Below are 23,536 nucleotides of genomic sequence, written 5' to 3'. Positions count from 1 at the left end.
ACACATCTCCATTACAGACGCCATTTTGAAGGGTATGTATAGTGCCGCTACCTATATGAAGTTCATGAAACTATAGGGGCTGAAGTAGGAATATTCCACGATATCCCACAACAAATTCCGTGTCTTTTCAATTGTAATTGGCTGAGAAAAAAAGTGTTGCATTACTTATGGGATGCCTCTTGTAGTTATTCGAGGCAGTTTTCAGAAAATGTGTTCAGAAGTACTTCTCAAGACTGTTTGTCTGTACCACCTGTGGTGAATCTATAGATGTTCCAATGTATACGCAGTAGGTTAGTCACCTCCAACTAATATTGCATAGTCTGGGTGTTTCCGTACTGACCATAGACTTTCCTTGAAGGAATCTAAAACTGTCGCAGCAGAATTGGGTGGCCAGTAAAAACATCCAGTGATTAACTTGATTTGATCTAGACCTGTTGTTTGTCAACTGCAATAAACACTCCCCTTCTTATGGCATATAATCTTTCAGATACATGTTCCTTGAAATGCTAAATATCTCGAAGCTTTCTACTTTGGATTTCAGCCAGCTCTGGATCACGAGAATAATTTGAGTTTGAGAAATTTCCTGCAGGTCTGTCAGTTTGGGAGCTTTGTAACAAATACTTGAAAAATTTACTGTAAAACTTTTAAGAATGGAAGTGTCTCCACTTTGTATCTGATTTGATTTTGTTTTCTGTGTTTTGACTTGTGAGCATTCAGCAGAGGACATCAAACTACAGCCGAGCCTAAAACAACCCCATGCGCACTCTACAAGTACTCCACTATCTGAGTAACTGCTTCCTTTGTGAACAGCACCCTTCACATATCAGGTGGAGTCCCACAACTCTGTGCCCTATAATGCAGGTCCAGAAATCTTCAGCCATGATTGTCACAGAACCAAAGGAGCCTCTGGTTGGGACCATCCATTCGGCTCCAAACCAAAGGACCCTGATTGACGGTGTGATGAAATTTGTGACCGTACAACAAATGCAACATTAATTGACCACAAAAACAGCGACCAACACTTCCTTTTCAATCTGAGAGAAAGTTCGAGATCTTGGGTAAGCGTTGTTGACAAAAGCGTAATTGGCTCCTTAATTCCATCGTTTAATTTGGGGGCAGAGTTGCTCCAAGGCCTTGTGGTGATGCACCTGTGACCAACACCAATGCCAAATGGGGCTGGTCACAAAGCAGGGGGGCAGTTTGGAAGGTGGATTCAAACTTCTAAAAATCCTGATTGCACACTTTGGACCATTGATAAGGTACTCCTTTTTTATGTTTATAGTCAAGTGGGTTGGCTATGGAGGCTGCTTGGATAATAAATTGTAGATAGTAGTTCATTTTTCCTAGAAATACTTACAGATCCTTAATGAATTTTGGCACTGCCATATTCCGAATAGCATTTACTACATATTCAATGGTGGCCTGAAATCAATTTTCATTGAGGATATCACCAAAATAAATGACCAAAGGCTAAGTGAAGGTGTACTTGGAAAAATTACACTTATTTTGAAACAGAGATTGCGCAAATGTTCATCAGTTGTATGGCCAGTGAGTGAAATGTCATCCAAGTAACTGAGACAGTATGGAATGCTAGCAATAGTCTGTTCAAGATATCTCTGGAGAGTGGTGGGGGTACTAGCCGTAAAAAGTGGCAAACAGTTGTACTGGGACAGTGTAAACTGTGTGTTCAAGAGATCTTCTTTGAGTCTTCATCAAGAGGCAGCTGAAAATATGCCTCTGTGAGAAAGAGTTTGTAGAATAGTTTACCTTCTTAAAATTTAGAATAGAGTTCATCCAAATGAGGCAAGTGATAATAATCAGTTTGTTCCTGAGCATTTGGAGGACGCCCCTCCCAGGCTTTCTAACCACCACAAAGAGCGAAGCCCACCGATCCTAAGAAACGGGACAAAACTTACTGTTCTAATCTATCGGAGTTGAATATTAACCTTGTCCTTAATGGCCAACGGAATCAAGTGGAATTTTTGCATAATCTCAGATTTGCCTTCGCCTATAAGACAACATGGGCCTGAAAGTCCAGTGCATTTCCCAACCCAGGTTCAAATAGTGATGCAAATTACGTATTAAGCACTTAAATGGCAGCGCAAGGTACTGACATGCTGAGGGAGTGTACTGTATGTCTAATGAAAATCCGAAATGGAATATGCACTGAGGCCAAACATATTATTGACCAACGGATCTGCCACAACCAAAAATTACAGTGTTCAGGACATCTTCTTGGAAGTGGCTATCAGTTGCACACGACCTAGAAGTGGCATCTCATGACAGCAATACTCCCACAACTTTGATTTTACTGCATTGAGTGAGAGAGCACCCAGACTGATATAACTTTAATGACTGAGACCAATCATCAGGACTGAAACTAAAAATTCTCTGGAATTTTTTTGCATAGTTGCAAGTAATAAAATGTTATGTGATACCAGCAACTGATCATTGCCAGAAATATTATTAACTTGCATCAACTTGGGGTTGCTGCCTGGAGCCCTCCACACTAGGGTTTATTTTTGCAATATGACCTTTATGTAAACACACACAACAGTCATTCTCATAATGCAAACATTCCCATCTGGAATGCAAAGAAGATCAATCTGGACTGCTGGGAAACAAAAATGTTTTTTTTTCACAAACAGTGCCTAGCACTGTACTTGTATTGCAGAGAATGTGGCCAGTTTTATGCCATTGAATGGAAGTTGTTTATTAGTTTAAAGAGTCCATTACAGAAATACACTGCACTGAATCACTATGGCTCTTGGCCAACTGAAAAATGTCAGTCAGTTAAAAAAGTTTGTTGCACTGCATTATATACTTAAAGTACATGCACAGTTTGCAGAACTTCAGCCAGAGAGGGTTCAGACTGTGTGTGTAAAACCCTGGTTTAAGCAAAACTCTGCCTGGCAGAGCATGTAGGGACTTGATTGGGACAAGACAGGATATGGTTGTTAGGTGCAGCATGGGAGGCTCTGCTGGGGCAGGAGGAAAGGGAGAGAAGAGGAAGAGAAGGGATAGAAGGGGAAAGGACGTGTAGGGTAGAAGACATTTGTAGTGCTGGATTGGTTGCAAGGAATGTGTAGATAAGTGGGAGAAAGAAACTAGGGAAGGTGTAGGCCAGGGTTGTTACAGGATGAATAATATGTTGTAGGGAGAGTTCCCACTTGCACAGTTCTGAAAAGCTGGTGTTTGTAGGATTGTAGGAAGAATTCAGCTTGTTGGGTGGCATGTTCAGCTGTGTCTTTGTCACAGTTTGTTGGCAGCTATTCATCCATACATGTTAGTTTTCATACCCATGTAGAAAGCAGCACAGTGTTTGCAGATTAGTTGCTAGATCATGTGGATGCTTTCATAAGTGGCTCTGCCCTGCCCAGATGGCGTAGGACATGGGTTGGTGAATGGTGGCCTGTTGACGGGATCAGCCTCACGATTGGCTACAGTCCAGCCCATGGATGAAATTTGTGGGAGAGAACAAGGCACTCACATTTTACTCCACCCTTAACACATTTTTGGATATTTTTAGTGATGCTCAGTGCAGATAAGATTTTTTGTTCATTGTGCAAACCAGTAAAATTTTTGCTTACTCCATAGATGTGCAATGCCATTTTGTGCATCTGGATCTCATTAGCTGACTCACGACCCATTTTTATAACAATGGAACAAGTACTATATGTACTGTACAATTTAGTTTGTCATTTGCAGCAGTCTCTGTAAGAACTGAAGATTTTAATGTATTAAAAAGTTGGCTGGTCAGTTCAGTTTCTGTCAGTGACCAACCATTAAGTGCATGATTTAATTTTTTTTACAGTAGTTTGCTTTTTTGTAAAATAAAGACTTCTGGGAGAAATACCATTGTTTATCTATCACTATAACTTTCCAACAACAGAGGGAAACACTGTGGGGTGACAGCTGGAGAAGAAACTGTTGGCATTTGTAGGGATTGGGAGCCGTCCTAAACTGATATTACCACACTGACTACCTGTGTGCTCTGTGCCAACAAAAAGTGACTGTTGAATATTCTGTGGTATTTTTACCAGCATTGACATTTGGAACAACAAAAGGTACTTAAACAATGGAAAATCCAGGATGGAATGTAACAATACAAGAGAAGGAAAGTTGTTATCACCATGTAGTGGAGATGTTGAGCCTCGATAGGCACAATAAAAAGATTCACACAATCATAGCTTTCGGCCATTAAGGCCTTTGTCAGCAGTACACACACACACACACACACACACACACACACACACTCACACACAAGTGCAACTTGCACACACATCTGCAATCTCAGAGAGCTGAAACTAGGTACTTAAAGTAATAGGTACTTGTAAATATCATTTGAAGGTTATAGAATGGGTAAAAATCAATGTTCATTTTGATGATTTAAACTCAGGTGTTGCCATGGACCTGAACCCCCAACAGGGTGGCAATTCTTCTGGAATATCTGGAATTCTCAGAGAATTACATTTTACATGGAAAAATCAGGACAGTCTCAGGGAATTTCAAGACTTTCACAAAATCTCGGAGAATGCTGTGTTTTAACCTAGCATTAGAATTTAATTTTTTTGAGTTTTATAAACCACAAATTGTAAAATACTTAATATTTCAGAGTTAGTTAATTATATGAATGTTTTTCCATATAAATTAGCAATGTTTATAGACTGTGGGCAAACTACTGCTTATGGCCATTAAATCTCAGCTGAGATATAAGATAGTTTATCAGGGACTTTTTATGACATCGTCTTGCTCCCCATACCTGGAATTCTCAGTGAATTTTTTTTTAAAGTTTGGGTAGCCACATATCTCTAAGGACTGTTAAAATACAAGAAGAAAGCTTCTCTCTCAGGAAGTGATATTGCTAATTGCATTCATGTGAACACTGTTTGTATTAATGAAACTGATAAACTTCCTTCTGAATGCACATGTAATGTGGTAAACAGGAGCATTTGACAACCCTCTCCACTTTTTGGCAGTATTTGTGGACTTTGGTTGATACTCTCCATTTGGGAATCATAATAGCAAATTCACATTTTATAGTTCTTCTTGATCTTGAAATACAATGTTTTTGTATTTTCACCTCGTGTGGAAATCACGGATAGGAAGCCGAAAAAGTACAACTATAACTTTTCTTATCTCCCCAAATGTCAACCAAAATAAACCCTCAGTTGCAGCAAGCAACAGTTTGATGATAATGAAAAAATAAGTGTTTACAATTGTAATACATCCTCCACTATTAGTAGGACACTTTATCCTAAAACACTTACAGTCTGTAATTGGCAATGGTTCATTTCAGAAACTTTATTTTTCTTTGTAACAGTCTACAATAGCTGTCTTTTTTCTTTTTCTTAAAAAAAATCTTCTGTGCTCTTCAGAAGACTACCACTAAATGACCTTGTTAATGCAGCTTACTGTATTTTCTACAGCTGCATAATTAATTTTGATTACCATTCAGTTAAGTGAAAGATACAACCAGTTGCCAAATATCTAGAAGTGTAAACATTTTCTTGAGGTCAGACAAATTTTCTTTTGTCCTCCCATGTATGAAGATTAGTATACATTTAAAAGACTAAGGATGATGCAAGCATTAAACCACAGTCAAGAATGTTAGTCTGCAATGGCAGGTGGGCAGAAGACCTGCTAGTGTTGGTTACCCGGTTGAATAAGCCCACATCAAGTCAGGTGGGATGCATAAGCTTTTGGCCAAAAAGCCTTCTGAATTACACACACACACACACACACACACACACACACACACACACACCTTCATGCAAATACAACTCTCACACACATGACCACTGTCTCTGGCTGCCAGGGCCAGACCTCTTGACAGCAATAGTGTAGGCAGTGTTGTTGTTGATGGCAATTGGGAGGGCTGTTTGCCCTGGCAGATTAGGCATGGAAGGATGGCCTTCCTCACACCCCTAATTAATGACATTGCTATGTTTTCTTAAAAAGCTACTGATATGTGAAAATTTTTTCACATGGAAAACCATTGACATTGTTCTTCATTTCTGTCATTCACTCCATATTGGGCCTTCACATTGACAACAGGAAAGGGTTTGGAATGCCAGCAACCAGTGACAGCATTAAGACAGGTACTTCTGGGGAGATTGAGGGTCTGCCCTCCATGCAGTTCAGTGTGGAGTGGCTAAAGTAAGTCACAAGGACATAGTCATAGCACTACTGCTTGTGAAAACGGGTATTTTTGTTCCGGTCACTAAATACAGATGCCCATATTTAACATAGGTGTTGATGGCCGCACAGTTGAATGGGTTACTAAATTTGTATGTAAATTCAGGCAAGGTGGTTGTTATCAGTTGAACTTGCAGCTATCGAAAGTACAATACAGGAAGGGAGAACAATGATAAAATTATTTTCATCCTGGCACTGATACTATATATTCTATTTTAAGGGAACTTTTGTTTGCAGTGACAGTTTCAAAATGGATCCTAGTGGAATGTCAATATTTCTAGCCCTGACAGGTGATTTATTTACCATAATGATCATAAATAATTGCTCATGCTGTGCATCCAAATATTAATATTTGAATTTTATGATTTTTTGAACTTGGTAGGAAATGTTTGTAAAAACCAGGTAGGCAAAGCCACATAATTATTTTTGCCTTCAGATCTACAATATTGCTTCAGTATTTATCAGAAAAACTTGCCTTCCACAATTTTAAAATCTGGAAACCCTTTCTCAAATTCAATTCTGGATTTGTTCATGTTGCATGTTGGAATTTCTTCAGCCACTTTTCCCAATGAACTGGTTGTCATTTGAATGTGTTAACTTGGTGACTCGTGTTCATGATGGTGTAGTCTCTTCCATGCAGTTTTGAATTTAAACCAGGTAAGGCATTTTGTTATATCAACTATGAAGCATAACTCTCACAACTATATAGCAGCAAAAAATAAATAAATTTCTTGGTCGGTAATTATTAACAACAAGCATATTTCTTTTTTTAAAGTCCCACAAGTGTATAAGCATATAGAACATGATAGTCAACATGTCTCGGTATAGAAGGACAAGGCAGAATATTTGATTTATAATTCAATTAAGAAAGCAACAATTCTTACTTATTAAGACCTTGAGATTCAATGAAATTAGTTTTTTTTACTTTTTTCTCATTTTCCATGGTTCTTTGGTGCATGATGTTTTTTAATGTATAATGCAGTAGGTATAATAAATATTGTATGCATCATAAATTTCATTTTGTGTTTAGGGTCCTGTACCTCAGTTGGTAAAAACGGAAACCTTACAGGATCACTTTGTTATCTTTCCTGTCTGTGTCCATCGTATGTCTGTCCACCTGTCCACCTGTTTTACTGTTAAAGCCCCTTTTTCTCAGGAACGGACAGTTCTATCAAGTTGAAATTTGTCACGTACTAAGGTCTGTGGCCGGCAGGGGCTCGGCATTCATTTGCTGGGTACGAGCTTGGTGACCCCGGTGTTCCTGACCTGGGGACTGGTAAGCGCTGCCAGTCCCCTGTCATCGTAAGCTCTGGGCATACTTCCGCGATCACTGTGTGGTGCGGTGGTGGAACGTTGTGCGTCTCAGGAAATGGGGATCTTGGCTTGACTGCCTAGATCGCAAGGATGAAATAAACCTCTATAAACAACCCTTCAATCTGAAGGTGTGCTGCGCGCTGATGAGATGTGTGGCTGTTGAGGTGGAACAGTCGTTAGCGGGCAACCTCTGGGGAACCTGTCGCACCTCAGTTGTATAAGGCTTACCTAGGTACGCGGGACTCTGTCTAGGTGGACTTCTAGTTTCCTAGCTGCTTGTGGGACCGAGATGGATCCTTCGAAATCCCCTTTTCCTCCTCCCAGTGGAAAGTGTGGGCCGCTGGGAGATTCTAACACCCAGTCTCTCAAGAGGGCTCATACAGTCAGTCCCCCTGGCTCTGGTGCTTCTTTGACAAGTCCAGTTTTTGGTAACAGAATGCATTCTGGTAATCAGAACGTGTTTCTCATTGTAAAACAGAAGGAGGGTAGTTACGAGAAGGTTTTGCCCTTCTATATACAAAAGGGTTTGGAGGGAATCTGTGGCTCCTTAAAATCAATGAAGCACTTGCGTAATGGGACCTTGCTGGTGGAAACTTCCAATTCCCAGCAAGCAACTAACCCCCAATTTGCTAAATGTTTTGGGGAGTATGCCATAGACACTGAACTGCACAGCAGCTTGAATTATAGCAAAGGTGTTGTGACATGCCGGGATCTAGTCGACATTCCCAGGGAAGAACTGCAACATGAGTGGGCTCCGGAAGGTATAGTTGATGTACAACATATTATGAAGAGGGTTGATGGCAATCTTATCGAATACAACTCCTTTATTCTGACCTTCAGTAGCACGAAACTTCCTGAACATGTTAAAGCTGGCTTCCTTCGCCTTAGTGTGAGGCCTTATTTCCCGACCCCAGTGCGCTGTTTTAAATGCCAGTGTTTTGGGCATACCACCTTAGGGTGTAAAGGCAAAGCCTTAGGGTGTAAAGGCAAAGCAACTTTTGGCAACTGCGCTAAGGCTGCTCATGAAGGAGTTAGTTGCTCATCTCCAGCCAAATGTATCAATTGCTCTGGAAACCACCCTGTTTGGAATAGGGACTGCCGAATATTTTTAGAGTAACTCAAGTCCAGGAAATAAAAACAACCAAGCGTATCCCCTATGGTGAAGCCAAAAAGATCTACAAGTCAATGCAACCTCCCACATTTGCTACATCTTTTGCGTCAATCGTTCAGAAGTCTACTCTAAAAGCAGATGCCTCTATGCAGACAGAGGTGGTGAGTGTTGGCACTAATACATGCAGATGTCAGTGCACTTGTAATGCAGCCAGTGTTTCAGAGCCTGTAGCCCCTACTCGAATGGCAGACAAAGGTACAGTGGCAAACTTGGGCCAGCCCCTGGTGCCTCCAACAGCTGAGGCCGTTCAGAAGCCCGGTATGGCCGTTACCACTCCCACGTCGACTCCACTAAAACCCACCAAACCGCAGAAAGCTCCTATACAGCAGCAACAGCAGGTCAAATGACGTGGTAAACCGTCTGACCATGCAGACATCATTTTACATGATGCTTCATCTGACTCTTCCCCCGAGCTGATGAAGTAAGACATATATGTGGGGCAATCATCGCGCCCCACGCCTGCCCCTCCACCTGCTGCAGTCTCCCCACCCTGTCGAAGAGACAGGATGAAGGTGCTACCCCCGTCATAGATGGCTCCCATACTTCAGTGGAACTTGCAGAGGTTCAAGATGCATGTGGAGGAACTTCGTCTACTCTCTCAGGGTAGACCACTGTTTCTGTGTCTCCAAGAGGCTTATTTCCATCCATCACACTCCCCTGAGCTACGAGGTTATACACTCCACAAAAAGGACGACCTGCGTGCAGAGAGAGGTAGAGGAGGCGTAGGTATTTTCGTCAGGCCGGACTGTCATTCCTCACCTCTCTCACTTACAACGACTTTACAAGCTGTCGCTGTGTACGTGCACGTGCGTCATCCATTGACTGTGTGTTCACTCTACTTGCCCCCACATGATGCACTTGATGATGCGGCCCTCACCGACCTCTTACACAGCTCCCCCAGCCTTTCATTGGGTGGATCATATTACCAAAATGGTCCACAATGCCACTGCAGCATCAATTCCACAGGCCACCGGAAGAGGCAAACTGTCCTTTGGTGAAGTGCCGAATGCCGCTCTGCAATCAGGACCAGGCGTGCAGCTCTGCGTTGGTTCCAGTGTTGGCAGACTGCTGAGAATCTTGCAGCCTTTCGGGTGGCGAGGGCAAAATGTCGCCACATTATTCAAGAGAGCAAGAAGAGGTCGTGGCAACAGTTTCTGAACACCATTAATCGTTCCACCAAAAGTTCCATTGTGTGGGAGACCATCAGGAGAAGCCCCATGGCTTCTGTAATGAATAACGGCACTCTCCACACGGTTCCACGAGACGTTGCCCAGACTATGGCAGCATATTTTGCCATGGTTACTTCAACAGTCAGTCAGGATCCGGCTTTCCAGTGCCATAGAGAGGTTGCTGAGAGGTGTAGTCTGGACTTCCAGTCCACCTCTAATGAAATTTACAACTGGCCATTTTCCACGTGGGAGCTGGATTCTGCATTGTCTGCAGAATGTGACACATCCCCTGGTCATGACAGGATCCATTACAGTATCCTATGGCACCTCACAAGGCGCAACAAAGAAATCCTCCTTGCCCTTTTTAATGCCATTTGGGCATCAGATCACTTTCCTGACTCGTGGCGTGAGGCAGTTTTAATTCCTTTTTTAAAACCTGGGAAAGACAGCACGAGCCCAAGTAGCTACCGTAGTGTTGCCCACACTAGTTGCATGGGAAAGACCTTGGAGCGGATGGTCAACCTCTGCCTTGTCTGGATGTTAGAATCCCGGCAACTCCTTAGTTGCTTTCAGTGTGGGCTCAGGAGGTTTCGTCCCACTTTGGATAACCTTGCCTTCCTAAAGGCGGCTAACAACAAGCTTTCCTATGCTGTCATTACCTTGTGGGTGTATTTTTTGACATCAGGAAGGCCTACGGTACTACTTGCAGGCGTCTCATCCTGGAGCAGCTTCGCAAATGGGGTTTTCGTGGTTGTCTTCCTCATTTTATTTAGTCTTTCCTCTCGCCGCCATATTCTAGATACTGAATTGGTGACGTCCTGTCTAATCGCTTTGAGCAAGAGAATGGTGTCCCTCAGGATAGTGTTCTAAGTGTGACTGTCTTTGCCTTAGCTATTCACAGCATTACCTCCAAAGTGAAAAGTCCTGTCCAGTGTTCCTTGTTTATGGATGATTCCTCTTTGTTTTGTTCTTCTTCAAGCCTTGCAACGACAATGCGTCAGTTGCAATTTAATCTTAGATGTTTGGATGACTGGGTGCAGAAGAGTGGTTTTAAGTTTCCCACCAAGAAGTCCGGGTGTGTTCTTCACCGTTCTCGTTCGATTTTAACCTTTCCTGAGTTGAGGATGAGGGACACTGTCCTTGCTTTTAAAGACATGCTGAGATTTCTGGGGCTCATTTTTGACTCTAAAACTTACGTAATTACCTCATCTTAAAGACCTGAAGCAACGGTCACTTAAGGCTTTAAGTATTTTAAAATGTCTTCGCCACAGTACATGGGGAGCAGACAGGACTTGTCTGCTCCAGTTTTACAGGGCATTTGTGTGATCTTGGCTCGATTATGGTTGCACGGTGTATGGGTCTGCAAGGCCTTCTTACTTAAAGATGTTGGATGTTGTGCACCATGAAGGGCTTAGGTTGGCCACTGGGGCACTCAGAAGTAGCCCCATACCAAGCCTCCGGGCAGAGGCTGGTTAACCTCCACTTCATATGCGGCGACGGCTACTTACGGTGCGCCAGGCATGTAAAACTTTGTCCACACCATACACACCTGCATACCATAATGTTGCTCAGCTTCCTCTGGCACGACTTTTTCATAACCATTATGGGATTCGCACACAGGATTGTGTCTCGGTGATGGATATGGCTGGTTTTTGTGTTTTCCATCACGGCTGGAGCAGATTTCCACTTTGGCTCCTCCGGAGACCCAGACTTATTTTAGATATGACCAATTTTAAGAAAGATAGTACGCCAGATTTCACATTTCAATCTGTTTTTTAACATTTTAGATGTGCCTCATGGTTTTACCGTTGTTTACACTGATGGCTCCAAACAAGGGAATTTCCTTAGCTGTTTTGTAGTGTTCCCTGATCATATTACAACGATTCGCCTAAGGGAATTTCCTTAGCTGTTTTGTAGTGTTCCCTGATCATATTACAACGATTCGCCTCCCTGATGAATATACCGTTTTCGCAGCGGACCTCCACATGAACCTGAAGGCGCTGGAGCAGATGAATTGTGTTCAGGTGCCTTACAATCATTGCAGAATCTGTACCCAACTGAGGAGATGGTCCAGCTGATATATGACCACCTGTACTTGCTCCAACGGCGGTGTAAGGTGGTGTCCTTCTGCTGGGTGCCCCTGGTCATGTAGGAATATGGGGCAATGAACAGGCTGATCGGGCTGCCAAGGAGGCCTGCAGAGAGCATGATGTGGTCCAGTGTCCTATTCCCTTGCAGTCTGTCATTTCTGCACTCCACAAGATATGCATGGAGTTGTAGGAGGAAGAATGGCTGGCGGTGATGGCCAATGAACTGCGGTTGGTGAAGTCAACAACTCGGCCGCGGTGTTCCTCCTGCCGGTTGCTCAGGCAGGAAGAGGTGACCGTCACGCGTCTTTGGATCGGGCACTGTCCTCTCACACATAGAATTTTATTACGGCAGGTGGATCCCCCATTTTGTGATGCTTGTGGTGTGCACATCTCTGTCCGGCACATTTTAACAGACTGCATTTTATACCGTAATACAAGGGCAGCAGCAGAAGTTGATGGGGATCTGCCCTGTGTTTTAGCTAATGATGAGACTTGTGTGTCTAGGGTTTTAAAGTTTTGTGATGTGTCTGGACTCTGGCCTAGACTTTAAGGCTGGAGGTTTTAGTGTATTGCAGAGTGACTGGCTCCACCCTCTTTTCCTTGGACGGTCAGCCAGCCACTTCCATCTGCTATATTGTTTTAGCTCCCTCTACCACTTTCTTCCTGTGTTGTCCATATTTTACTGCTGACAGCATGCTTCGTCCCACGATTCGGTGTGGATAGGCACATATTTTTCCAGAGTTGCTACCTGTGTTTTACGTTCTGTTTGATCTTCCTGTTCTGAGTATTTTCTTGACACCCGTCTCAATCTGTTACTGAGCAGGCGCTGAAGACCTTGCCGTCGTGCGTCCATACAACCCCACCCATCCATCCATCCATCCATCCATCCATCCATCATAAGGTCTATGGTTGCTTGGTAGTGTAAAAAATTTAAGATTTTAAGTCAAAAGGTATAGCCATTTATGTCACATTTTGATACTTGCAAACTCACTCACCAAAACCCACAGCGTATATTCCGTTGACCTAGAGTTGTGAAATTTGGCAAGACGAGGTTTCACAGTATAAATAAAGGAAAAAATTCGAAAAATGTTTAATTGTAATTATATCACATAAAAAAATATTTTCTGCCTCTACAAACTGACATTGCTTTCATAAAATGTCAAAAGTCTTAGAAATTACTGTAGGGATTTGATTTGGTTTTCAGTAATAGGTAGAGATTTTCATGAGAGAGGTTTTTCTGCATAATTTATAAATATGGCATAAGGCATAAGGCCGCGTGACAGCTGCACTGTGACAGTCTGTGCTTAAGATACGTACACCATCTGTAATGTTTCAAAGCAAAACAATATTGGTAATTGATGCAGGATTGCACTTCTATCATTTGAGATGATGATCTTGTTATCTCATAAAATATCCATTGTTTCACATAACAGTTAGACATTTGCATAACAATAATACTCGTAGCCATTTTCTTTTCTGGGGACTTCCATTAAATCATAGCAAATGGGAAATTATACAAAAAATTTAAACTTGAAATTTAAAATTAAAACATTCTCGAAAGTCTTGGAATTGCCAGTAAAGATATAATGCCAGTATTAATACAGATGACAGTCAAAAATTATCCAGATTCTCCGTTCCTGAATGGATGAATTATCTGCAAATACAATTTAAATTTGTACAGAACCCTTGCTGCGAGAGCTGTACTCACAATTATCTGCATTTTTCTTTCTTTATTTTCCCAAGAATTGCACAAAACATTGTTTTCTCCGGTTGTAGGAGTGGTTCAGTCTGTAGTAACAGATGTTAATTTGGACAGAACTAGATTGCATGTTTTGCAGATGTTCAAAAACACAGTTATCATGTCCTGTGCGGGTGTTATATGATGGTATTAACTAGTTCCAATAATTCCTCAAAAGTATTGACGTCTATATTGCAAACACTAAGAAACAGTTACTTGAACTACGTTCTATAAGTTTTTACTCTTTTTTACAGATAGTGAAAAGCTTTAAAACTAGATGATTTTGCTTTGATTAAGTTTTTGACCCAATCAGTTATTATTTCCACAATTTAATTTCAGACAACAGTACTGTTTTGAAAGGCTTTTTGGAAATTTTTTGTCAGAGTAATCTCTACAGTTTTAATTAGACAGTCTTTAATGAAATAACCCCTTTGAAAGGTTTAGAGTGCTTTAACTATCTACTCTGGGTACATATGAAATGGCATACACAATGGCTTCATTGTGGCTGCTTAGGAGCTGACATGGAGCTTTTATCTCTTCCGTGCCCTGCTCCCCTAACCTACCCCTGTGCCTTCCTGCTGACCTGCTGCTCTACCCGAGGCCCACATCCAGGTATGGGTGTGCGTGTTTATAACATCTCCTTCTGCCAGTTGGTTGCTCTGTCTGAATTTCATGCCAGGGGATGAGTGCTGGCAGCATCTCCACTGTTCGTCACTTCAATGTGATTAGCAATTTCCTTAACTGAAACTCGATAGGTTCTTTAATGACATAGCCCTAGAACGTAGTCTATGCCAGAACCAGACCACGATCATAATCGCTTCTGTGTAACTCTGATAGGCAGTGTTCCATGACCCCAGCTTGTTAGGCTTCTGCAGTCTGGTGTGCTGGTAGTGTTCTTGACAATGATCTTGGACAGTACTCACTGTCTGAACTGTGTATGTCATGCCACATTGGCAGCAGATCTAATAGAAACCAGACTTCCATAGTCTGAAGTCATCCTTGACACTATCAAGCAGTGCCATTGTTTGAGTTGGTGGACAGGAGACAGTCTTCATTTGGTGTTTCCAAAGAAGTCGTCCTCTCTTTGCACAGTATGTGAGAAAAAAAAAACATTTAGAGAAGTTTATTAAAAGATAAAAACTTGAGTGTGTACAATGAATAACTTGTTTTTCAACAAAAAATGGCTCTCCGACAAATTTTTATACATTACAGCGTAGCTGTTCTGTTGGGTACTTGCAGTGTACAGACATTTCAAACTGTTCTTTCTCCCCTCCCCATGCATTTCAAGAATATTAATTAATTTGAAGTCTAGAGAGGTATGCAACCTTTATCGTTGGAGCCACTGTTGTATATGTATGACTGGCTGAAAAGCCATAAGACAACAGTATGTGATGAACACCAAAATTGAATAGTAGTTATTACCTCAGCCATGTCAGTGAAAAGGCACATGGATGAAATGTAAGAGTGTGAACAAAATTGTGACTTAGACAGGACGGATAATACATTTTCTGCAGGAAATGCCACAAAGAAGACATTATCTATTGGCGACTGCATTCTTAATTAAATGCGCTGAATTGTGACAGCAGGATCTGAGTGGAAACAGACAACAGATCTGTACTGCTTACAATTCGGGGGACATGCTGCCAGAGGTCACTCACAAAAATAAAAATGTTCTTATGAACAATCCATTCAGTCACCAAAGCTCACAGATTACTGATGCTACTGCAGTTGTTGTCAGGGTCTTCACACTGTACCACTTTAGAGTAATTGTACCCTCCCAGTGTTGCAATTTCCTGAAGCATATGAGGCAGTGAGGCAAAGGGTTCATGATAAAACCCTAGTTTGATTCAGTTTTGACCTTATCTGACTGAACAACAAGCACAATGTATATTTTTGGCACTTGTATAGTACTGATCCTGGTTATCAGAATATGCAGCACTGTTAGTAGATATTTGCATTTATCCAAACAAATATTGTGTTTATAACTTAATTTTCATGTCATTTTCTCTTTTTACATATTTCCGTAACATGATACAAACCAAATCAAATTGAGCTGTTAAACGTCAGAGATGTAATGAATTCCTGTATGTGAATACTGACCATTCTTACAATTACAAATAAATATTTATATAAAATTCATTTCCATTTGCAGCGGCCACATAAAGCAACTGCCGATGAAATGACAAAATTTCACAGTGATGATTATGTGCGGTTTTTAAGGAGCATCAGGCCAGATAACATGTCGGAATATAACAAGCAGATGCAACGCTGTGAGTATACTTCCTAAATTGCTATTTTTTACACATGCACACGCAAACACGTACGTGTACGCATACTGTTACATTGTCCCTGTGGACTACTTTGTGTGGGTCACTGCAGCTTGACTGGGGTGAGAAGTTTTGTGTCGGGTGGAGTGGCTGAAAGGAGGAGGAAGGTGGAGAATGGGAGGGAGAATTGGAGAAGGGTGGTTGACAGTTGGGAGGGAGAGGCAGCAGGTACACAAGATAGGAAAGTGGCACTGAAGAGCTCATTATGGCTGCAGGTGGGGGGGAGGGAGAGGCAGCACATGATGATGTAGAGAGTGGGTTGAGAGGCGGAGATAGCGCAGAAGAGGGAAACTGCAGAGTGGCAGATGTGAGTGCAGGATGACAGAAGCTAGGGTCCTGGGGCAGAGGTGGAGGTAGCTGTAGGGTACAGTCTAGTGGGGATAGAGGCCAGAAAAGCTATGGGATCAAAGAATATGTTGCAGAGACAACAACAGTCTATGGAATCGAGGGAATCTGCTGTTATGCGGTGGATCCAGATGGTACATGTTGCGAAGTAGCCATTGAAATTGAACATGTTGTGCTCTGCAGCATATTGTGACACTGGGTGATAAATTGTGCTGTTGGTCAGTTTGGCAGTGACCAGTAGTTCGCATAGAAAGATGGCTGATGGATGTGCTCACATAAAATACTGTGCACGTATTGGATGTGGTGGATGGCAGTATCAGACAGGCCTTGCACCAGTCCACAAGAGTATGAGTCATATGTCAAGGTGGGTAGTTGTGTAAGTATAGGCAAGGCTATTGCATAGACTGAGCAGGAAATGAAATACCACTTTGGACGGAATGGGAAGGATTGTATGTGGGATGGACCTTATTTCCAGGCTTGATGGTATATTGACATCCTGACAAAGGATATGGTTTTTCTCTGTTACATTTGGGGATGATACTGGACCATCAAGGGATCACCAATTTAGTATTGTAGGACAGTGTCGAGGGTAAAAATCGTAGAGGGAGACCAAGAGATGAATACACCAAGCAGATTCAGAAGGATGTAGTTTGCAGTAGGCACTGGGAGATGAAGAAACTTGCACAGGATAGAGTAGCATGGAGAGCTGCATCAAACCAGTCTCAGGAATGAAGACCACAACAACAACTGGACCATGAGAGGACAGCTGCTCCTTTGCAGCTGGTTTCTTGGGTTGGTTAAAGGATTGCGTGCAAGTTTGAATATAGCATGTGAAATTGTCTGTGGTCAAGATTTTTTGGGGTGGGGGGCTATCAGTGAAGGCCTTAGTAATCTTCTTTTGGCCATCCTGATTTATGTTTCCTGTGGTTGCTCTAAAATAAATAATTTTCCAGCAGAATATAAAATTCCATTCTGAACCATAGGCAGACATGCATAGTCTGTTGAAACAGTTTTTACTTCTTGTGTCACGATTTTGAATTTCACAGTTCATGTTAAATTCAGTTTCATTATTAAGCACAAATACTGTTAGGGAGTAAATGTATTAGCAAGTGTAAATAATTCCTAGGTCACTGAATGGGGTTGTGCAAAATATTCTGTAGAATAAATAGTTTTTGATCTTAGCTGTAGTATATTATGCCATATCACACATTGGAATTAGTGTTTTCTTTTCCTTAACTTGCATAAGAAATGTTCAGTGTAGAATTTTATTAGTATGAAAATAACTTCTTTTTTTTTTAATCATCAGAACCCAATTCAGACTTAGCAGTACTTGATTAGTTGGAAGTTGCTGTTTCCGACTACCTTCCATATGGAAAGATGTAAATTCTGATGGATGAAAAATTTAGTTTTCCTTCCTGTCAGCTGCATTCTTATGTCCTGAAATCTCTTAATCATATGAAAGAATTGTTGGGCGACAGTAAAAAGTATGAGGGAGGAATGGAAAGTAATGCACAATATTTTTTTTTTGCCCTGGTACTGCAGTTGCAATGTTGAAATTTCGTGATGATGTAGTTGGAAGTTTGCGCTACAGAGGGTATTTTGTTTTCATATGTGGCTGTAGCGAGATAAACCTGAATTACAAAACACACGCGACACACGTTACTGTCGTGAACTTGTGAAGAGCAGCGAAGTGTATTTCGATATTTGTGGGTCAAAGGACATAAACTAAGTGAAATTCACAAAGACATGTGTGGCAGGTATAGGGATGACTGAAGCAATGGTTCCAGGTAGTGTGCATTCTTCCAAGAGGGCTGTGTAAACATCAGTGATTCGCTACGCTCTGGGTGGCTGATAACAGCTGCAACCCTGCAGAATGTTGGAGCAATTGAAACTGTAATTTTGAATGACCAGCGAATGCAACTGTGAACTTTATTACAGCAGTTCAACATTTCTTACATTTCTTATGGTGTGATGTACGATATTGTTTGTGACACATTGAAATTTTGTAAAGTTACTGTTTGCTGGGTGCCTAAGAACCTGACAGGCAACCACTAGGGCCAGCAAATGATGACAAGCTTGTCTCACGTAAGGCGTTACACCACAGAGGGGCATGGCTTTCTGAAAGGAATCATCATTGGTGATGAGTTGTGGGTCTGCCATTACACGCCTGAAATCGAGCAGGCGTCTGTAGAATGGGAACACTCTGGTTCACCAATACAAAAAAGAATTCAAAGTGGGTCAGTCTGCTAGGAAAGTGCTTGTGACAGTGTTCTGGGATGGGTATGGTGTGTTATTGGTGGACTTAGCTGACAATGATCGCCCCCATGTTTGCTGCTCCTGTTGTGATAAAATCACCAAATTTGGGTGGTCTTGACTGGGCACTGTTGGACTTGTTAGCAACACATGATTATGGGGCACATAACATTGTCATCTAGCAGCTACCCCACTCACCTCCCCGAAACTACCCTGAAAGAGGCGTAAAATACCTCCAGAAAACATTAACAGCTCATGCCACCTTATACATGAAGCTTATGATGGAGCACATGCTATCACACATATTTGAAGAGTTTAGAGAACAGTAGTTTTAAAACCCATTGTTTTGTAGAATTATTTATTTCTTCACTGCTGATACATTTTGATAGGACTGTGCAGTGTTTCATTCTTGGATATTCCTTCTTTTTCAGTTAATGTTGGAGAGGATTGTCCTGTATTTGATGGCCTCTATGAATTTTGTCAGTTGTCCTCTGGTGGGTCAGTTGCTGCTGCTGTGAAATTGAACAAACAAGCCTCCGAAATATGTATAAATTGGGGAGGCGGTTTGCATCATGCTAAAAAATCTGAAGCATCTGGGTTTTGCTATGTGAATGACATAGTTCTTGGGATTCTAGAATTATTGAAGTACCACCAACGAGTTTTATATATTGATATTGATGTCCATCATGGTGATGGTGTCGAAGAAGCTTTTTATACTACTGATCGTGTGATGACTGTATCATTCCATAAATACGGTGAATACTTCCCAGGCACAGGAGATCTGAGGGTAAGAGCTATTAAGTTTTAAAATTTTGTTATAAGTGTTATATGAACAATGATATTTATTGTTTGGAGACTTCAAAATTGTGTGGCTATATAGAAGCTGTGTTGTTTTTCTTGTTGTTAAAGTTGACGTTATCATCACTAATTATCACTGCTTTAATGTATATCATACAACATACCAAATTAACACACACAGTCATGCATAGGTTTCGTAACTTTGTCACTATAAATGCTTTTAATGTTTAAAAAGTTTGATTGTTTAGTGTAAAGCTATATCTATGTTATAGTATGAAGTTGTAAATTTAGTAATGCCTTGTCAAAAAAATATCGATAAGTATGGTCGTGAGGTCAGTTTCTTATAAAAAATTTATTGACCATCGCTGAAGCTTTTAATTTGTGTGTTGGTATTCAGGTTGGCGTTAATCGGAAATGGTGACTTTAATAATCATTATGGGATCATTGTTTGCCATAAACAAGTTCAATTGTGTATAGAGTAATCAACAATGGCTCTGCATAGTTAGTATCTCCTCTGTAATTTGTCAGCATCACCATCACCATCACTATCTTCAAAATTAGCTTGCAGACCTGTTCCTTCTTCAAAGCAAATTATCTTCCCATCTGGTGAGTGGTCTTCTTGCATTGTGTTATCATTTTGGCTTAGACAGAGCAACATCTTTTGAATTCTGTTGATTGAGTATTTTTTTACATGTTAGTTTGTTGCCCTGATTTCTGTAATTTATATTGAAAAATGTCCACTTCCTTTCATATATCATCATATCTACTTTTATCCAAGAGCATATAGCTTGCCACAGATCTTATAAATCTCGTTTCAGCAGCTTCTCATTTCTCCTGGTCTGACCTCCAATTTTCACTGCTGTATGCAAATGCAGGGATATCATCTTATAAAACTTGATTTGTGGCTTCTCCCTCCTTATGTGTTATGTATTGTACCACACATTCTTTGAACTTTATTTTGTTATTGATCTCCATCCTTTCAGTGACATAACTTATACCCTAGGTAATTGAAAATGCATATTTGTTCTATTATTTATCATGTATAGCTTTCTAGTCGTCAAAGGTCGTTTCCCTTGGAAGCACTTCTCCGTGGTTTTTGTTACATTTATCCTCAAGTTAAAATTGTTCACTGCTTATAAGACATCTTTTCTATAGTTTTTACTTAGTATTCTGCTCTTAAGCCATTCTGCTTGAAGGAAAAAAAGTTGTCATCCAGTTTCGTTTAATCTTTTGTTGTGATTGATAATTAACTCAGTACCCAGTTTGTTTGAGGTACTATTTCTTTTCCTCTTACACTAATTTTAAACCTAATTTCTTCCTTTTAATGATTGTTGAATTTAAAAAGCTTGCGATGCGACCAGTGCTCTGACTGCAAAATTGATCTCTGTAAGTTGCCTTTATACCAGAAGCTGTCATGAAATAGCTGGTGATCCATTAACACATTCCTTGAGACTGTATTATACCTTGGCAATAAACTAACTCTGACAGTAATTGTTAGATGTAACTGAAGCATGGCAAAAAATTCTGTTCTGTTGTAGTGCAGAAATATCTCAAAACTGAAATTTTTTTTATGTACACCTACATTAATACTCCTTCTGGTTCCAGTAACTGTAAATTGTACAAACCCCCCCCCCCCCCCCCCCCCCCTTTTTCCAATTGCAAATGGTGTATGGGAATAATGATTGTTGATAAGCCTCAATATTAGCTCTAATTTCTTGAATTTTCTGATCATGGTCATTTCTTGAAGTATGTGGGAAGAAGTAATGTGTGTCCTACTCTTTGCGGAAAGTACTCACTAATAATTTTTCATGTTAAACCTCTCTGTGATGCACAGTGCCTCTCTTGGAGCATCTGCCACTAGAGTTTGATGAGCATCTCTGTAATGTTCTCGCACTGACTAAATAACACCAAGACGAAATCCACTTCTCTCTCTCTCCCCCCCCCCCCCCCCCCCCCCCCCCCCCGGTCCCCCCTCTCCCTCTTTTATCAGTCATACCTGGTAAGCATTCCAGATTGATGAATAATACTCAAGAATCGGTGAGCAAGAGCCTCGTAAGCTGCTTGCTTCGTAGATGAGCTGTGAATCTGTCTGGCATCTGTTTTTCCTACTATTTTGTTTTATGTGGTCATTCCACTCGAGGTCATTTGGTTAGTTACTCCTAAAAATTTTACAGTAGGTACTGTTTCCAGTAATGTGTCATCAATAATGTTATTGTACAGTAGTGAATTTCCTTGCCTGTGTGTGCACAGTAAGTTACATTTATTTATGTTCAGGATCAACTGTCAGAGAATGCACCATTCATCAGTCCTCTGTTGATCATGCTGCAAGTCATTGCTGTCATGTGGCATTGCTACTTTGTGTAGGCAACCACATTGCTTGCAATCAGTCTTAGCTTCCGATGCTTTCTACTAAGTTGTTTATATACATTGTAAACATAACAGTCGTATCACTTAGTTGGGGTACTCTGAAAATTACGTTTTCATCTGTCAGTTTCATTCTGATAAGAGCAACATGTTGAGTTCTATGTACAAGGAACTCTTGGATTGAGTTGCAAATATGGACCAGTACTCGGTAAGCTTGTCTTTTTATCACCAAACAGGAGTGTGGCAGGCTGTCATTTGTCTTTCTGAAGTTAAGGACCGTGGCATCAACTTGAGCACCTTTGTGTACAGTGCTGAGGATCTCATGGAGAACCAGAACGAATTAAGTTTTGCAAAATCTCTGTCTGTGGAATCCATGTAGAGTTTAATAGAATAGATTTTTGTTCTCCAAAGATTTCTTAATTCTTGAGCATAATGCATGTTCCATAATTCTACAACAGATTGGTGCCAATGGTATAGGCCTATACTTTTGTGCACCTGTCCTACGACCCTTCTTGAAAACGAGAATAACCTGTGCTTTTTTTCAGTCATTAGATACCCTTCAGTACTTTAGTGAAATATGATAAACTGCTGCTAGAAATGAAACAAGTTCTTCCGCATAATCTTTACAGAATCTTACAGGTATCTCATCTGGTTCAGATGCTTTTCCACTACTAAGTGATTGTCACTGCTTTTCTATTCTGCGATCGGTTATCTGAGTTTATGCCATTCAACATTTGTACAATGATTGAAAGGAGGGACCTTGTTACAATCTTCTGTGGTGAAACAGTTACAGACAACCGAATTCAGTATTTCAATCTTCTCTCTTTTATCTCTCGCTTCGGTGCCAGTATGGGCACTGACTGACTGATTAGATGATTTCAAACCTCTTGCTGCCTTTAAGTAAGACTAAAACATTTAGGGTTTTTAGTCATATTGGTTAACAAAACTTTACTTTCAAAGTCATTGAACGCTTCTCTGATTTTTCTCATTATGCTCAGCTCATTATCTCTCTGTTCAACTTTGGTTTGTCAGCTAGGTTTTGACTTCTCTGAAATCTGTGATGAAGCCCTCTTGGTTTACATAGCAGTCTATAATACAGCTGTTAAACTATGGCAGGTCTTTCCCATTCCTGAAGACCTCTCTCGGAACATACTTGTCTAATGCACATTAAATGATTCTTTTGAATTTTTTTCCATTTGTGCCCCACATCTTCAAATGGCTCTGAGCACTATGGGACTTAACATCTATGGTCATCAGTCCCCTAGAACTTAGATCTACTTAAACCTAACTAACCTAAGGACAGCACACAACACCCAGCCATCACGAGGCAGAGAAAATCCCTGACCCCGCCGGGAATCGAACCCGGGAACCCGGGCGTGGGAAGCGAGAACGCTACCGCACGACCACGAGATGCGGGCCCCACATCTTCGTCTTCAGCACTGAATATTTTATGTTGACTGTTCAGATACTCTGCAGTTTGCATCTTGGCACTCTTGCTAAGCAAAAATATTTTCCTACTTTTCTGAACATTCCTTGTAATACCAGTAGTTACAGTTGCCATGACAGTATTACAATCACTGGTACCCTCCTCTGTGTTAACTGACTCAATAAGTTCAGGTCTGTTTTCACTAGGAGGTTCAAGATGTCACCTTCTCTAGTTGGTTCTCTATCTTCTCAAAGTAATTTTCAGGCAAGACATTCAGGATGGTAATATATGAATCCCTGTCTGTGGCTCAAGTTCGGTATCATGATCTCCCAATCCATGGCTG

General features: G+C 41.1%; 1 protein-coding gene across 2 annotated transcripts in view; it reads left to right on the top strand.

The window, feature by feature from the left end:
- The window catches only part of LOC126174782 (histone deacetylase HDAC1), a 158,481-nt gene that overhangs the window by 59,740 nt on the left and 75,205 nt on the right, over positions 1–23,536 (top strand). For both annotated transcript variants that reach the window (XM_049921132.1, XM_049921131.1), the window contains exons 3-4: positions 15,833–15,950; positions 19,037–19,392. In XM_049921132.1, coding sequence (XP_049777089.1) covers positions 15,833–15,950; positions 19,037–19,392 — 474 coding nt within the window. The remainder of the gene's footprint in view (positions 1–15,832; positions 15,951–19,036; positions 19,393–23,536) is intronic.

This window comes from Schistocerca cancellata, chromosome 3, assembly GCF_023864275.1.
Source record: "Schistocerca cancellata isolate TAMUIC-IGC-003103 chromosome 3, iqSchCanc2.1, whole genome shotgun sequence".
NCBI lineage: Eukaryota > Metazoa > Arthropoda > Insecta > Orthoptera > Acrididae > Schistocerca > Schistocerca cancellata.
This window is presented reverse-complemented; position numbering and strand designations above follow the sequence as displayed.